This window comes from Mastigoproctus giganteus, chromosome 6 (assembly GCF_048544385.1).
Source record: "Mastigoproctus giganteus isolate SK-2022 chromosome 6, ASM4854438v1, whole genome shotgun sequence".
Taxonomy (NCBI): domain Eukaryota; kingdom Metazoa; phylum Arthropoda; class Arachnida; order Uropygi; family Thelyphonidae; genus Mastigoproctus; species Mastigoproctus giganteus.
In genome coordinates, this window is record NC_143580.1 from 146,251,970 (window position 1) to 146,271,056 (window position 19,087).

General features: G+C 35.5%; 1 protein-coding gene across 1 annotated transcript in view; it reads right to left on the reverse strand.

Moving 5' to 3' along the window:
* LOC150084640 (synaptosomal-associated protein 25-like) overlaps window positions 1-19,087 on the reverse strand; it is a 145,553-nt gene that overhangs the window by 45,261 nt on the left and 81,205 nt on the right. Inside the window, exons 5-6 of the mRNA XM_090375380.1 lie at window positions 15,882-15,999; window positions 8,791-8,919 (exon numbers count right to left, since the gene is read on the reverse strand). Coding sequence (XP_090231506.1) covers window positions 8,791-8,919; window positions 15,882-15,999 — 247 coding nt within the window. The remainder of the gene's footprint in view (window positions 1-8,790; window positions 8,920-15,881; window positions 16,000-19,087) is intronic.

Consider the following 19,087-nt stretch of genomic DNA (forward strand, 5'->3'; position numbering starts at 1 on the left):
CTCCAGAGCTGTATGCAGTATTCAAGATGTGGTGTAGCCAGTGATTTATACAGGACAATTGCTTCTATCTTTACTGGAAAATTTTCTGTATCTGAAGAGTATGTGCAAGTACTACATGCACATACTCTTCCCCATTTAATAATTTAATTTGGGATTACTATGACCTAGATGCAGAATTTTGCATTTACTAGAATTAAAAGCAGTAAAGCATAATTGCCATTTTTAGGGCAGGTGTATAATTTTGTCAAAGACATGTTGCCACATTCTGGTTAACAATCCCACCAAACTTATCATCAGATACAAATTTTGACATGAAGCTTTTGATATCATTATCAATATCATTATTAAAATTAAAAACAAGAGCCAGTGAAACTTGACAATTCCGAAAAGTAACACAGGTCATTTTTAAATCACTCTACCTTCTACAAGTTAGCATTCTTTTATCCATTGCAGGATCCAAACCCAAATGCCACACTTTTCAAATGTATCCACAAGATGGTTATGCAGGACTTATGCAGGAATAGTGTGAATGAATAGTGTATGTGAATGAATAGGTTATGCAGGAATAGTGTTATTATGCAGGAATAGTGTGAATGTGTCAAAAGCCCACATAAATAAAATATGCAAAGGTTATTCCCTGCAATCAGTTCATTCACGACTACCTCATAATACTTCATCAGAATAGTCAGACAAGATCCCCTTAACAAAACCATGTTATGACTCATGTCATCATCGAGGTGACCTTGCTTGTATCTTTAATCATAAATTGAATAATTTTTCATGCCACAGAAGTCAAATTTACAAGCCTATAATTGAACTTATTTGCTCTTGGAAACTTTTGCATGTGTGGTATCAAACATTTCCCATATCCTGGAGTTCACCTGAGGCTATGAATGCCTCCATTATATACACAAGGATTTAGTGATTACCTTAGTTGCCCCTTTCAGTATAACTCCTTGGATACCAACAATTCTTTAACTTTTAAATCTGATAATTTATCCTTCAGAGGGTTTAACTTATCAAAATTTTTTAATGCTGAATAATTGTTAGTTGAATTGTCTTCTTTCCCTTAAAACTGCACACTTGTTTAAATACAGATGTAAAGAATCTGTTCAACTGATCAGCCATCTTCTTGAGGTCTATATTGATCTCATTACTCCCTTGTAGGGGGGGGGGCAAATACAGTTCATTTCTTTATTTTTAGTGTTCAAATATGCACGGAATTCTTTATTACCTTTCCAAGCTTCTTTGTCAAATCTTTTTCATAATTTTTCTCTCTTAGCCTGTCTCACTCTGTAAGTACCTAATTACAAATTATTTTATACATTGAACAGGATCTCTTGATAATCTGCACATAACCCAAATAGTCTTCTTTTCTGATAACAATTTCATTGATCTTTGGTAACCTATTTCAGTTTAAACAGGAGGGGAGGAGAGAGTTTATGCTATTAGTTAAGCAGCACAAAATCTAAGACAGTGTATCCAGTTTACATGGGTGGCCATTACAATGCAAAGTCAGTTTGGTGTGACATAAAAACTGGGAAAACAAAAATCAGAGTAGGAGGGTGTTATATGTCTAATGACTGTGATGAGAATAATGAACAACTGTAGAGATACAGAGAGGGCCAATAAATCAAAATGTTTTATAGTGAAGGAGCTTAACCTTTCAGATATTGGCTGGAGCTTGTGGACTGGTCACTAACACAGTAGCAAGAATTTTAGGAATTTACTGGATGACCGTTTTCTGCACCACAAGGCAATGAGAGAAAGAAATACCCTTGATCTCATTATCACAGCAACGACTCTTCAGGCATCAAGAATTTGCAGACTTACGTAGTGATCACAGTACACCAATGTGGAATTTACTTAAAGTTGTAACTACTATCAAGGACAAATGGAAGGGCTATTGTTTTCAGATAGATGACTGCAATGTTCTCAGCACGCTTTTAAATTCTATGAAATGGGAAGTAATTGTAAAAGCTATTAGGCTTTTTACACCAAGTAGGAGGTAAAAGGCTTAGATCTAACTGGATATTCAGATGAACTGATGAGACTTGTGACAGAGAAGAAAAGTATACGGAATGTATATAAATCATCAAGTGATACAGAAGCCTAAATTAGATATAAACTAGTTTGCAATCAAGTTGCAAAGGAGGTTAGGCAAGCCGAGGCAGATTACGAGAAGTCTAGCTAAGAATGCAGAAAAAAGCAGCGGAAACTTCTTTACTTACATAAATGTTAGAAGAAAGAAAAATCACACCGGTCCACTAGATATGAATGGTTTCACTATCGATGATCCTGCTCATCAATAGTTACTGACAAAAAGATTAGTTTTTCTTTATTTTACATTCACGCATGAGAAATTTTTTTTTAGGGATGGGGATGCCAGAAATTTATCAAATGCTAACAAGGAACTATGTGATTATGTGATAACTGAGAGGAAAGCAGAGGAGAAATTGAAGCTAAACATAAAACGGAGTTACTGGACAATCTAGACAGACATGCAGTTTTACTGCAGTCACAGCATGCACTTTTAAGGGGTGATCTTGACCAATCTGATTGGATAACATGATGCAATAAGAAAAGAACTAATGCAAAAATTTTTGATATCATATACTTAGATTTCAAAATTTTTAATAATATGTCATTTTAATAATTTGTACAGCAGTCTTTCGCGTGAAACACAAAAGTCTGCTGTACAAATTGGAGCATGATATTATGGACAAGTTCCTGTATAAAGAGATGATCAAGTGGGAGAAGACAGTGTCTATCTATTAGCACTGGTCTTCTTTGACTAATATTATTAGTGGAGTCCCTTAGGGTTCAATGCTAGGCCCATTGTTTTTTTATATTTATTACTGATAAAGGCATATCAGGCTTAACTTCCAAGTTTGAAGAATCATGCTACAGTTGGTAAGGTAGTTAATGAGAATAATCAGGGTATACTACTGTAACAAGATCTAGAAAAATTATGCAGATGGGCTCAGAAGTGGCAATGGAAGTTTAACATCAGCAAATGCAAGGTACAGCACAGAGGTAGCAGTTATCCAAGATTAACCTACCATGTGGTACTACACTCAGGGCAGTGGAGAATGAAAAAGACCTGTGGATAATTGTGCAGTCAGATATGAAGTTGTCTGTGGAGTGCAGACAGACTGCCTGGACAGCTGATCTGATTTTGTCAATGATATAGAGCAGGGGTGGCTAACAAGTCGATCGCAATCTACCAGTCGAACGCAGCTTTAATTTCGGTCGATCACGACGAATTTTAACCGTATATAAAAAATAGATTAATCAAAATCTAAATGTTATTATTATACGCCCCACTGCATACGCTTATTACAAATCCGTTGAACCATGTGACTACTCTTGTCGCCGCACAGCAGCTAGGCTTGTCTAGTGAAAATTCACGCAGTTACATTGTGGAGAGTAGTGTATGTGTCAAATTCTTATTTAGATTATTTAATATTAATAACTGGACAGTACATATACGTTAATGACTAATTTTTACAGCTGAAAACTTGAAGTATTGTTGATTATCTATTAAGATTCTTAGCAAAGCTTATTACTGAGGTGAGTACTAAGATAATAAGCTTTGCTAAGAATCTTAATAGTATACATTAATTTAATAACTTTTGATTTAAAATTAATACTACGAAAAAGAGTAAAACGTATCATTTTCATCAAAAGTGGGAACTAGAATACTTTTTTGTAATGATAAAAGAAAAATGTTGTTTGATTTGCAATGCTTCCTGTGGCTAGACTCAAAAAAGGAAATTTAGAAAGGCACTTCAATGCACTCCAAGGTATAAATACCAATCAGATTTTCTGGCTAATTTTCCGCGAAAAATTAAAAGAACTTAAATCCAAATTATTCGTGCAACAAAATTTCTTCATGACACCTAATTTACAATCTAAAGCAGTAACTGTAGCATCATTTGAAGTGAGTCATCTTCTTGCAAAAAAATGAAAACCATTTTCTGATGGTCAATTCATCAAAGACGCATTTTTAGAAATAACAGATTCGCCTTTTGAAAATTTTAAGAACAACAATGAAATTAAAAGTGCTCTTCAAGATCTGCAATTATCTCGAAATACTGTGATGCGAAGCATCGAAAAAATGAGTAAAAATGTGAGCGAACAATTGCTTGCTCATATTGCTAGTGGTGTGTCCTTTTCTTTACAACTGGATGAATCTACAGACATCAGTGATACAGCTCAATTGTTTGTTTTTATTCGTATGGTTTTCGATGATTCTGACACTAGAGAAGAAATGCTGGGTATGGTTTCGTTAAAAGAAAGAACTAGAGGTCTTGATATATTTAACGCATTCAAAAATTTTATTGAAAAAATTAAATCACCACTATTTAAGCTTGTATCAATAACAGATGGAGCGAAAGCAATGACAGGGCATCATAATGGATTCATTGCATTGTGCCAAAAGGATGGCGAATTCCCAGATTTTTTTGAGTTCCCACTGTATCAACCACCACCAAGTGTTAGCCAGCAAAAGATTAAATTCTGTGTTATGGACATAGCTTTCAAAATTGTGAATTCCATCAGAGGACAATCTCTTCAGAGGAGACTTCTCAAAATGCAACTCGATGAAAATGAACCAGATCTGATATTACATACAGGTTCGTGTGAGGTGGCTGAGTCGGAGTAAGTTTCTACAGAGATTTCGAAATTTGCTGAATGAAATTAAAAAGAGAAAAATTGTTGGTCTGGCTTTTTTGGCAGATTTTACCAGTAAATTAAGTGATCTGAATTTGGAATTACAAGAAAAAAATAAAAATGTGGGTGGCATGATTAGTAATATTTCTGCATATAAATATCAATTTTTGGCAATGGCTAAGGATCTCAAAGAAAAAAAATTCCATCATTTTGAAAATATGCAAGTTCATTTGCAAAAATATCCTGTTTTTGAATTTAACAGTGAGAAATATGTTTCTGAAATTGAGAAGGTTGTGTTCATTTGCAAAAATATACTGTTTTTGAATTTAATAGTGAGAAATATGTTTCTGAAATTGAGAAGGTTGTGGATGACTTTGAAACAACTGAAGACATTGTTCAATATATTTCTTATCCATTTAATGTCGACTTAGATACGAAACAAATTGAAGAAAAAAATAACTGAGATTTTTAACATGGAGAAAATATTACTTGAAAATGAAATTATGACATTGCAAAACGATATCTTTCTAAAAGCAGATCATCAGAAAAAGACTTTTGGAAATATGTTTGCCGAGAAAAGAACCCAAATGCAAAAAAATGCAGTGAACTTTTGAATTCCTGTTTTGGTTCCACATATCTATGTGAATCAGCCTTTTCGTGTTGGAAAAAAAAAAAAAAAGATGAAGAATTGCTCCACTCTTACGGACTTGCATACAGAAGATTCTTTATGGTCCGCCTTATCACAGTATATCCCCGATTTTGAAAGCTTGGCAGATGACATTAAGACACAAACTTATTATAAATTAAAATACGTATGAATTTAATTTTTCAACATTTTTCAATATGTGTTGATTAACTTTTTTAACCATGTGCAATGAAATTCTTGAGATGGTAGATCGCGGCATATTTTGAAGAAAAAAAATTAGATTGCATCATAAATTAAGTTGGCTACACCCCTGATATAGAGAAATCTTTCCAGTGGGGATAAGGAGGTGATTATCCCGTTTTATAAGGCATTTCCAATAATAATACCACATCTTGAGCAATGCATACAGGTCTGGAAGCCTCATTTTAGGAAGGATGTGGATCTATTTGTGAGATGAGCAAACTGTTTTATCTGCCATGGTACTTCTGATCCAAAAAAAAAAAAAAAAAAAAAAGAAAAGAAAAAGAGGTTTAAAATAAGTTATCTATTTTCTGAAACAAAACTGAAGCCACATCCAGACTGATAAAGCCACTACTCCTGGGAAGTCTAGGAGTAGCGACTTTACTACTCAATAGTAGTTTATTTATCTTGGGATGTGGCATTCTCCCCTACCTGTTTCCAGCTGCGCCACAAGGAAGAAAGAGCAGTGCTAAAGTTCTAGGCTAGTATCTTGGGGGTTTGTTCTAACTTTAATCTGGACGAACAGATATATAGAGATACAGTCAGACCTCTCTTTAACGAACTTCCATATAGCAAATTTTTCTCCATGTTGAACTTTTTTTTTTGATTTCCCCGTGGTCATTACACTGAAAATAGTTTCTGTATAACGAAGAAAATTTCCATATAACAAACTTATTTCGACAGACCTGGGTACACATTGTTCGCACCTTGGGCCTTTAGGGAATAGAGATGATGCTGTAGAAAACACGAATTAAAGCTAAAAGGATTAAGAATTAATCCTGTTAGCTTTTAAGAGCTAAAGGGAATAATTCCATGAATTAAGAGCTAAAACATTTTACAATTTAGTGGTGCCCTTAAAACGCTGCAGGAGGAAACTGGCCAACGATGGTGCAGGATGCCCAGCAGGGGATCAGAAATGGCTAAAAAGAAGTAAAACCTATACATCCTATACGCTAGTATACCGAGAAGTCACGCTCAATCGCTATCTGTGTCCACAGCCATTTGCAAAGATTAAGGCATATTCCCGACGCAGACATTGGGTCTGATCAACCTGTTTTCTACTGTGAGCATCCTATTAGAGAATTAGGAGAGAGTGATTTTCCTTTACCCAGGAAATTTATCTGTTGTTTCAAAGAAATGAGTCATCCACACTTTCACTAAATTTATCTTGTTTCTGTATAGTAGGTACAAGTGGTCCCTAAATCAGTTTTGTTTTAGCTGCTGTGCAAGTAACCTTAAATGTCTAAGATGAAATCCTTGAGTGTAGTGGAAAAAAGTGAAAGTGCTTAATAGTATAGATCGCGGCATTAAAAAAAAAAAAAAAAAAAAAAAAAAAAAAAAAGAAACGCTTTAAAATTTGGTGCCCCTGCTAGTAGTGTGTCAGCCATTCTGAAAAAGTGTTTCGATTCTCAAACTGTTTGAGGAAACAGGACCCAGTCGCAAAATTATGCCTTTGTGAAGATGTAGATGAAGCAGTTTTTAAGTGGATGAAGCTGATTTGAGACCAAAACGTGCTGATATCAGGGCCACTAATAAAAGAAAAAGCTATGGAGTACGCATCTCATCAAGGGCATAAAACATTTCAAGCCAGTTCTGCTTGTTTGGACAAATTTAAAGAGCACCATGACTTACTCGAAAAAGTTTAAAAAGTTATCTCTGATGAAAGTACAGCTGCAACTGAAGAAGACCATTTCCCATTGGAAAGAAACAGTTTTGAAATAAATGTTTGAACATTGGATTTTAAATTTTGATAGAAAGACGACGAAAGAAACATAAAAATCACTTTGATCGTCGACAACTGCCCACTTTCACTTGGTAATTTCGAAACTTACAAGTGTGAATCTTGTTTTCTTCCCTTTGAATACCTCGTCTAAACTGCAGCCAATGGGCCAAGGATTTAAAAATGCACTACCGAAGACACATACCGAAAAAAAATTATACTGAGAATAGAAACCAATCAATTTATAGATTCTGTTATAGATTTGCGGATATGCATATCAGAGTTGGCAAACATGTGGAGTCAAGATGTGATGGAAATGATTAAGAATTGTTTTGCAAAAGCAGGATTTGCTAAAATGCCAATTAATAGTGATGAACTACTACAACATACTGAGCAGTCTTGGGAAGGGTTCTAAGTGAGGTTTGATCAGTGGAAAATTGTTCTTGATGAATATTTAGGAGTTGAAAATGATGTTATAGTAGCTGAATATCAGTAACTCAAATATTTTGGAGAGTATTCAAAGAACTAGTGACAATATCGACAATGAGTTGGATGAAAATGAGGGCAATATTAAACCTTCCAAACATGAAATGTTGGCAGCATTTGAAACTTTGAGTCGAGACCTTCAGTGTGAAGAAAACATGCCAGAAAATATATTTGAGTGCTTAAACAAACATTTTTGTTTGTTGCAAACAAATGTGAACATTTTTATGAACGATGTACAGTGTACAACAATCTAGTGCACAACAAAAAATAACCAAATATTTTACGACATAATCCTTAAAAGTGTACTAATATATTGTGCACATCATGTAAGTAGTCATTTCTTAATATGTATATAATATTAATAAATTGTTTATTTTAAAACTATTAATTGAGCAAATAAATTTTCTAGCATTTTAGTTAGAAAATTTATTCACTGCCACTTATTTCTAATTAATTTCCCATATTTTACTATATTTCTGAATTTACAATATTTTTCGTTGTTGAAAGGGTCATATTTCTTTATAAAGAAATTTCTGTTTAGCAAATTTTTTTCAAGGGAATGATCGATTTCATTATAGAGAGATCTGACTGTATATGTAGATATATATGTCATAGAGTAAAGCTCATACTCGTTATTTACTTCATCAAATGACCAATGTGAGCCTTACTCAATGACATGCAACTGGTTTTCAGGTTAGAGAATAGAGTTTAAAACTAAGTTAAAGGTGGCTCCTTTTCATGTAAAAAATCCTACACTAAATTAAACTAGTATACTCGCTGACTTTAAAAGAATTTAACAAGATATTTACAGATGTTAGGCATTACATAATCTCTAGGCAACAATAAAAAAAAAAAGTGTTATATTCATAATCAGCATATTCAAAATCATAAACAGCAGGAATAAAGTTTTTTTTTTTTTTTTTTTTTAAATTGGACACAGTGTTCCCCTATAACCTTCAAATTAAATTAAATTGATGTTTTTATTATCAATTAACAGCTTTAAATTAATAGTTTAACAGTTTACTTGGAAACAAATCCTCCTGTTGGTCCTGTGCCATTTCGTTCATCCAATATTCGCTGAGGCTGAGAACTAAGAACTTTACCATCTTCACTTGTTTTCCATGTATTTGCATCTTCCTTAAATTCAGAACCCCTAAAAATTAAGGAAATAATACAAAATTCAATGTAGACATTTTTCTAAAACAAAACTTTGTTTTAGAAAAATGTCTAATGCACATTTCTAATAAATCATACAGACACAAGACAAAAATAGTCATCTGTGGTATTCAGGGTGTATAATAGATTGAACACATGTACTGTCTATGCTTGTTTGCTTACAGCACTGAAATCAAAGTATAAGGTTAACTCAATTTCTCTATTTACAGTATACCAGCTGCAAACGATGAAGCAAAGGTTTCCAACATGAAAAATGGGATGCAGAAAAGTTGTTAACAAATGGCAAAAAAGGAGTGACAGCATTTGGCAGGTCTAAAGGATGCCCTGCTGAATTTCCTGGTGTTTCGAAAAGAACAGTAATAGTTTTTAATGAATGGTGTGAGTCAAAATCAACCAGCAATTAGAGGCAGAACTGTGGTTGAAAATCTATGCTAAATGATCATGATCAGCAATGAATAGTGTCTAGTAAATGAAAAAAAGGTTTCAAACAAAGCAGGAGCTGCTACAAACAATTAACCAAGGACTTCATAAGCCAATTTCTAAAGAGAACACTGCAAAGAGAATTGCATAACATGGATATCTGGAGAACCCCCCCCCTCCTGAAAAAGACCAATAAAAACTGGACTGCTAATAGTAGTAGTAGCGCAGCATGTGATGCAAGAAAGCAAGTGTATGAGCTTATGCAGCATCAGCAAAAAAAAAAAAATATATCACACCATTCCCTCCAAATGCCTGTCCAGTTCTTCCTTAAATTTATTTAACCTATCAACTTCACAACGACAGATGGAAGTTAGTTCGTAATCTGAATAAGTGGAATAATCCCATCAAAATTCAGCGTGCTCAACCCATTCAAGGCCTTATACACCTCAATCAGATCACCATGCAGGTGCCTAGTCTCCAGCCACAGCAATTTGCAGAATATAAGCCTCTCTTGGTAAGAGGATCCCTTCATTCCCCTCACCAATCTTGTTGCCCTTCTCTGTACAAGCTCAAGCAAATCTACATCCTTCCTAAAATGAGGCCTCCAGATCTGTACGCAGTACTCAAGGCGTGGCCTGACCATTGCCTTATACAGAGGGACAATCACCTCCTTTTCCCTGCTAGCAAAATTCCTATGCAGGGTGATTCACTACCAGTGCGACAAACTTGCAGGAGGTGTAGGGGGCACAAAGACGAAACGGAATCACATAGCATTGCAGGGTCCGAAATGCTTTCGTCATGCGGTAGAGGACGTTGAACGGGAGGTCACGTGAACAGCGATCCCGCTGGAAGTCATCATTTGCGAACCGGTTCCCAAGGCAGTAGGATGGACGAGTATTCAAACGTTGAACTGGCCGACATGCACCTCGCGTATGGAGCTGCGGACTGTAACAGGCGCACCGCTCTGCGCTTGTACCAGGAATGTTTCCCGCACAGGCGTGAAAATCATACGATTTTCGCACGTGTGCGCAGAAGGTTACGTGAGACTGGTTGTTTCACGAGAAGTACCATGAATGGAGAGCGAATGGCAAGGACGCCAGACAATGAGGAGAATGCCCTACGTCTTGCAGAAGGCAATCCGAGTACTCGAGCGATAGGCCAACGAATGGGTATTTCCCAATCCACTGTATGGAAGATACTGTCAACAAAATAAATAAGTTCATACCATCTGCAACGCGTCCAATCATTGGAGCCTGCGGATTATCCACTCTGGAGGACTTTTGCTACTTGGTTTCTTCAACAGAAACGGTTCGCAAATGATGACTTCCAGCGGGATCGCTGTTCATGCGACCTCCCATTCAACGTCCTCTACCGCATGACGAAGCCATTTCGGACCCTGCAATGCTATGTGATTCCGATTCGTCTTTGTGCCCCCTACACCTCCTGCAAGTTTGTTGCACTGGTAGTGAATCACCCTGTATATCATTGACAAAACCCCATGACCTGCCCTGCCAGCCTGTCTGCATTGCTCAGAAAACTTCATATCTGACTGCACAATTACTCCCAGGTCTTTTTCATTTTCTACCACCTTAAGTGTAGTACCACACAGTTGGTACGTTTCTCTGGGGTTACTTCTACCCATATGCAGTACTTTGCATTTGTCAAGGTTAAATTTCAGTTGCCACTTCTTAGCCCATCTGCCCAAATTATCTAGATCCTGTTGCAGTAGCACACTGCCATTACTGTCATTAACAACCCTTGACCAACACTTCAAATTCATCAAATTTATTTACTATACTTCTAGCATTGGTATACATGCAAGTATACACGTACCTATCCTTATTAGTTACCGTAACACATCCCATATACCCACCTGTTTCACGATGACTGCCATCAATCCCTGAAACCCCCAGCGCCCCTCGCTCCAGGTCGCTATTTATTCTAATAGAAGTTGTGCAAGAATCACCTTCACCTCTGCCTACTTTTAATGATTTTTTAATGATTGGAAAGCTGTAATGTCTGATGAATCCAAGGTGATATCAGGGTTGAGTTCACAGAAGAAAAAACGAGACATTTCATCCAGATTGCATGCAAGGTGTACAAGCTGTTGGTGGATCTTAACTATTATGAACTGGGATTCCTCTTGGAATAATTATCAGGATGATCACATTGTGCTTTTAGATGAACATTTGACAAACACTTGATTTCAATACTGTATTCCAGATAACAACTGTCTCGTTACAGAAACTCTAGTGTTTTAAAAAATGGCATGAGTAGCACAAATAGAATGGTAGGGCATTTAAATTGGCCAGCCAAGTCAGATTTAAGTCCTACAGAGAATGTAGGAGATTATCATTGAGAATGGAAAATGAAAACACACCAACAGCTCTATGAAACCTGAATGAATTACAAGCCAATTGTTTTTAGAATAGCCTAATATACTGATAAAAATTATTTAAGGGAAGGATTCAACTAGACAGTTAAATCTCTACCAACAATAATTCATGAAATGATTCATGCTAAAGGAGGGAATTACACATTATTAATTGAAAAATTACACAGGTGACAAATTGTTTTTCAGTGTCAATACCTCAGTGGAGGTGGGGGGGTAATGTTTTGATTACACTTCTTGACATGTTACTAGATATTATCCAGGTCTGTTTATTACAGCTTATTCTGCACTTCAATGTTTGCACTCAGTGTCTAAACTTTGACTGCTTTCACGATTTATTGCATTTAACCATACCAAAAGAAACATGACCAAAATTTATCAAACAATGCAACAGCACTTAGAGAGGCAATAATGAGCTGTGCATGGTTTTTTAGTGGCTCTATCAATAATGAGTGGGGAAAATCGGGTAAGAGCAATGGACATTCTGGATGTTCTTCACCAATACGAATCAGTAGCCGAAGTACATAATTTTTTGTGAAATTACAAAAGACTGACAATTAATAAAATGTGAGCATTTATTATAGTACATATCAGGGCACTCTGACTAAAGATTTAGTACTAAAGTATATCACAGTCAAGTTCACTCCACAACTGCTGATAGAGGAACAGAAACAAAAATATCACGTTTGGCAGTTTTCAGATTAAAAAAAAAAAGTATTGCACAAGTAGGATGGCCTCTTATTCATGGGACAAAAAAACAATCACAGGGGACCATATCCAGATACGGTCTCCTGTGATTGTTTATTCTAAAATAAATAAATAAATAAAAAAGATGTGGAAACAATTAAGCAAACTACAATACAGCAACTTTTGGCAATTCCAAAATCTGAATCTGAGAAATGCTTCTAGCACTGGTTGGAACAATATAATAATTACGTGTATATACAAAATTAGCCTACTTTGAAGGGAGTTAACAATATCTCAATTTTCAGTGGATTCAGTTCTTATATACATAAAATAATAAAAACTTAAAATTATGGATATAAAAATTAACTATTAGTTTCAAAAATAGAAATGAATTCCATATTAACAACGACTTTCTAATGGATGAATGAATAGCCTTATTCATTTCAAATACATTAACACCTATACTGGGAATCTTGACCTTTTTCCAGTTCTGTGAAAAAGCATGAATTGTTGTTTCTTGAAAAATTTTTGGTGTCTTGACTACTTTATTCATGGCATGCTGAGTTCAGATGGTTTTATCATATAATAAAATTCAATTTTTTAATTCTAACTCTAATTTTAATTTAATTTTTTATTCAAAAGACCGTGCTCTTTGTGGACTAATGTTATTAGTGGAGTTCCAGGGTTCGGTGTTGAGTTCACTGTTGTTTTGTATATTTATCAATGATATTGATGAAGGTATATCAGGCTTAATGTTTAAGTTTGCATATGATATAAAGGTTGGCAGTGTTGTTAATGGCAGTGTGCAACTGCAACAGGATCTAGAAAACTTGGGCAGACGGGCTGAGAAGTGGCAACTGAAGTTTAACATTGACAAATGCAAAGTACTGCATATGGGTGGCAGTAACCCAAGAGAAATGTACCAACGGTGTGGTACTACACTCAGGGAGGTGGAGAATAAAAAAAGACCTGGGGGTAATGGTGCAGTCAGATATGAAGTTTTCTGAGCAATGCAAACAGGCTGCCAGAGCAGGTTTTTTTTTTTTTAGTTGTTGGCACATCGGCTTCTGTGGCCATAATGCACCTCCCAATGTTTTTGCATTTTACTCTGATCCAAGCCCGAGGCAGGATTCGAACCCGCAACCTTTGGGTTGCCAGGCAGGTACTTTACCCACCTGGCTAGGCTGGTCGGCCCAGAGCAAGTCATGGGGTATTGTCAATGATATACAGGAATTATGCTATTAGGGAAACAGAGGTGATTATCCCTTTGTATAAGGCAATGGTCAGGCCACGCATTGAGTACTGCATACATGTCTGAAGGCCTCATTTTAGGAAGGATGTAGAGTTGCTTGAGTGTGTACAGAGAAGTGCAATAAGATTGGTGAGGGGAACGAAGGAGTCCTCCTACCAAGAAAGGCTTAAGTTCTGCAAATTGCAGTGGCTGGAGACTAGGCACCTGAGAAGTGATCTGATTGAGGTGTATAAGGCCTTGAATAGGCTGAGCATGCTGAATTCTGATGGGATTCTTCTGCTTGTTCAGATTACGAACCTGAGGGGCATAAATTCAAATTGAGGAAAGACAGTTATAGAATAGATGTGCGGAAATTTGCCTTTAACCAGCAGGATTGGTGGAACAGACTTCCATCTTTTGTTGTGGAAGTTGATAGCCTAAATAAATTTAAGGCAGAGCTGGACAGGCATTTGGAACGAATGGAGGGATGAAATGGGAAGTTTTTTTTTTTTTTTTTTGGCTGATGCTGCATAAGCTTGTTTTCTTGCATCACATGCCTCTACTAATACTAATGCTATTCATCAGCTTTTTATTTTGGTTGTTCCACACATGGACTGATAATTAGTAAACTTCATAATTCTAGTGAATCATTGAACAATTTAAAATTTGTATTCATTTTTGCAATCAATTTCTGCCTTGGGGATGCTTTGGTCCATCCAGTCATCTTTGGGCGGGAAAGCTACTGAAAACTTAAACAATGCAAAAATACATACAACTTTTAAATTATTTCAATGTCTGCAGTATAACATAACCTCACAATCTTTACTATTTAGTTCATTAAACATTCAGAAAAGTGCTTCCAGTTGTTTACAAGCAATCTTGCATCCAATATACAAATCTGCCGAGCTTTCAAAATCTAAAAATGAGCAGCATATTTTGTAATTACAGTAGAACTTCATAAATCTGACAACACGGACACAAGATATGCCAGATTTTTGAAAATTCTGCTTTTTTTTTTCTTTCACATAATTTAATGGAGTCATATGATCAGTCATATGATTTAATGGAGTCATATGATTTTAATTTTACTGATGTGAAATCAGGAAGAGCTTTCAACTGAATAAAAAAAACCATGCTTTTTGCTAACTAAATAATTGAAAAATATTGGTAGAAATTAGCATTAGCATTAGTAGAGGCATTTGATGCAAAAAAGCAAGCTTATGCAGCATCAGCCAAAACAAAAAAAAAAAACCACTTCCACTTTATCCCTCTGTTCGTTCGAAATACCTGTCCAGCTGAGCCTTAAACTTATTTAAGCTATCAACTTCCACGACAAGGGATGGAAGTCTATTCCACCAACAAACCACCCGCTGGCTAAAGGCAAATTTCTGCACGTCTATCCAACATCTGTCTTTCCTCAATTTGAATTTATGCCCTCTCAGGTGATTATTCTGAGCAAGAGGAAGAATCCCATCAGCATTGAGCATGCTCAAACTATTCAAGGCTTTATACACCTCTATCAGATCACCTCGCTGGTGCCTAATCTCCAGACACTGTAATTTGCAAAACTTAAGCCTTTCTTCGTAAGAGCAAATATTCAAATATCTTTATTAGATAATATAGTAGCTCTGATCCCTTTAAATAGCCACCATCATTAAGCCAAAATGGACCTGTACTGCTGGAATGGTTCACTAGGTAGCATATTTATCTAAGAAATAAAGGTTGTAGGTTAAAAATCCAGCCTCAGGTGTGGATTTTTTAATCTGAGGTATAAACGGCACAATACAATTTCTTTAATTGAATTGTCCTAAAAACAAATTGTTTAAATGCATACTAATTCACGGTATAGTAGTATAGTAGTGCAGTAATACTGAATGTCTCACAAAATGAATAATTTTATATGTGAGTACATAGTCAAAATTATGTAGTCTGGAAAATATGTTGCAGAAAGAAACTGTTTGGAAATTATTAATGGAACACAATGTGGTGTTCCATTAATAATTTCCAGATTTAAAGCACCTGTGGTGCTTTAAATCTGGCCAGCCTATTTATCACTGTTCCCCCCAGAGAATTATTCAGAGTGCCAGATTTTATTTTTAATAATTCTGGATATTTGAGGTCCTATTGTATTTTGTTGTGTCTGCTTTTAAGTCTAAAAGTAGAATCTGTATAATGATCAGACTCAAAAAGTGAAATTATATTCACTTACTTAACACAAGGGCATGCACAAAGCCCACAGCATTTTTCCATGCCTGTCAAATTCTTCTCTGCCTCTCTCATATCAGCATGTATTTTATCCATATCTTCTTCAATTTTATCCAATTGTTCTATAATAAAAACAAGTAGAGAAAATTAGTACATAAATTCAAGAAGAAAATACTAGCACTTGCATTAAACTGTATTTATAAGAGCAGCTGAAAACTATAAATTTAAACTTTTTATGATTATTAGCATTTTTGTAACTATACTTTTAAATGCAATTTCTTCTACTCCACAAATTCTCATTTCAGTATATTTTTATATCCCCCCCCACACACAACATACAGATCTACTGCCATTAACTTATAGCAATCAAAGTCTATTTATGGGTATTATACAGGGTGCTTATAACTAAAGTGAATCACATTGACTGGCAGTAAGAGGCAAACCATGAAAAAAAAAAAAAAAAAAACTGAAATGTTACATGTAACTTTCACATTTAGCATGTACAGTGATGGAGATATCAAGCATGGATATAGCTATCATTACATGCCGTTGCACGTGTGATAATGTTCACAAGCAAGAAACATTGCGCATTCAGCTGCCATTTCATTCTAAAACAGGTTCCATGGAGTGGATTATGTGGCATTCTGTTTCATCTATCTATCAAGCTGAGAAATAAACACTAACCTAGGGTTAGAAGTACACTCCCTCAGGTATTAGATCTGAAATAATAACAAATTAAAATTATTTAGGTACAAAGTTTTCATCATTTTTATATATATTTTTTAAAAAGTTGAGTGAATTTTTTCCTTCCATGAAAAAATTTACTCCACAGAGCTGGCCTTAGCAGAAACTAGTTTCCACTATGACTGTGAGCCCATGTACATTCAGCAAACTCGTGAATGAAAGGGTTAAGAAATTCCTCCAAATCTCCAAATTAAGAAATTTCCCAGGTCTGGGATTTGAACCTCTCCAAATGAGAGACAATTGGTGAAGCCATTATACAGTCATAGAGGTTGACAGTGCATTGAACTATTAAGGTTGATTATGAGGGTATCATTGGACTTGGGGAGGGGATTCAACTGGATTACAGATGGTCATGAAAGTGGTTATATATATAAAAATGGAATTCTGAAGAAAATGCAGCATGGTTTTATGAAGGAAAGATCTTATTTAATCTGGTTGGCTATTTTGAATAAGCTGGAACACATGATTGCAGGTAAGATCCTTAGGACACAGGTTGTTGTTTTGAAGTTTATCAGCACAAGGGCCTCTTAGGCCAAATTGTGCCTGTTCATGATTTATTTAATGCCTCTATTTCAAAAGATGGTTAGATATGGTTGGACAGAGGATGATCAATTGCAGGAGAGACCTCTGTCTCCTGTCCTTCTAGGGTTAGAAGTACACTTCCTCAGATAATATTAGCAACTGTTATTTCCAATTTTCTTAAAACAACAGTAATGAAGAAATACAGGGAATGAAGTCAAAATTTGCAGATGTCATGGTTGGGAGAGTGGTTAATGGGCAGTGTTCCTTCAGGACAACTTGGAAAGGCTGCAAGGATGGTCAAAAAAGTGTTTTAATGCTACAAAATGCAAGGTCTTACACTTGGAAAATAACAACCGCATGTGACAGAATGGGAAAATTATGCAATATGCTATTTTATTTTAAAATTATTAAAATAAAATGCAACACACTTATAAAATGCAGTACACTGTATTTTAAAGTTAGTTGCTTCATTTATATGTTTTAAAATTATTTTTAATTATATAATATTAACTGCTGAAAATTTGGTTTTCTGGGACCCTTTTTTCAATGGAGGAAAAAAAACATCGGCAATAAGTGTTATAGAAGATTGCCACAATGTCAACTAAGGTTGTATTGTCCATTTGCTATAAAACAGAAAGGGGCAATGGGGGGGGGAACCAAAATCAGTACCATGATGGAAATAAAAATGCTAATAGAATTCTGAAAGTATTGCATCCTTCAAAATACAAGTAATACCATGTAGCTGAGTGGTCAGGAGTGGGAGTGCAGTAGTACACGCTCTTTAAGAGGATCAGGGTTCAAGCCTGTGACTGCTAAACACGATTAACATTTGTATTGATTGATTTATTGTAAACTCCAATGACCTGGTGGTCATGCCAGAGTATAAACAAGAACATTAATGGCCCTTGAAGCATGTCAACAGCTGAAGCAGATAAGAGAGATTTGTAGAGGCACGCTTAAGTTGATTTGAGAGAAATGGTCTTCTGGAACAGCCACTACACAGAAAACTCTCCTTGTGTCACAGTGAAAATACCAATGTTTACCTTGATTGTTAAATTCATTTAATGTCAACTTCCCAAAACAGTCAATGCTAATAAAACTCATGCTATAATACAGAACTGTCCAATGATAATTAAACTCTGAAAATTAAGCTTTTAAAATTTCTTTCTTGAATTACTTTGATCTTTATGTTAAATTTAATTACTACCAGCAAGTACATGGAGGGAACACAAATCAAAAAACCACAAGAGGTGAAAAATTATTAGGTCACTCCCTGAGTTATGAACACTTAATTTACCCAAAATTACAAATTGATCAATGCTGTTGACAGTTTAGCATCTGTACTAACAGTCCATCTTACATTTGTTGAAAGTTGTACTGATCCTTGGTAAGGTAAAGAATGAGCTGTAAAAATACTAGTTGCCAAGTCAGATTTCTTTGTCACCAATGCATTTGTAAAGTACTGGTCATATATCTGCTCATAAGCTGAGGCTGTTTCCTAGCAATGCATGCTACTGGCCGTGCTAGTGCAGAGAATGGAAGCATTGCACATTACAGCAATGTCAGAATGTGATATGAGGATGACTCATGCAACACATGCCCAAAGAATAATTTCATGTAGAATGTATTACACAAATAATGAAGATAGTGATAGTGTGATGGTATGGGTCTGTTTTATTTGGTATAGACTTGGTGCACTGGTTGTAATCAATGAATCCATGAATACTGCTGTCTCTTGTAACATTCTGAACAGTTCACACTTTATTTACATAAATGCAATTCTTTAAAGAGGGGCTGGCTGTATTTATATCATGACAATGCTAATACAAACTAAGTCAGTAGAACAGTGGCTTCAGAAAAATGTAATAAACCAACAGCTGTACTATTTACAGCCCAAATTTAACTGAACACCTCAGAAATGTTTGAAATAAAAACTGAGCCATA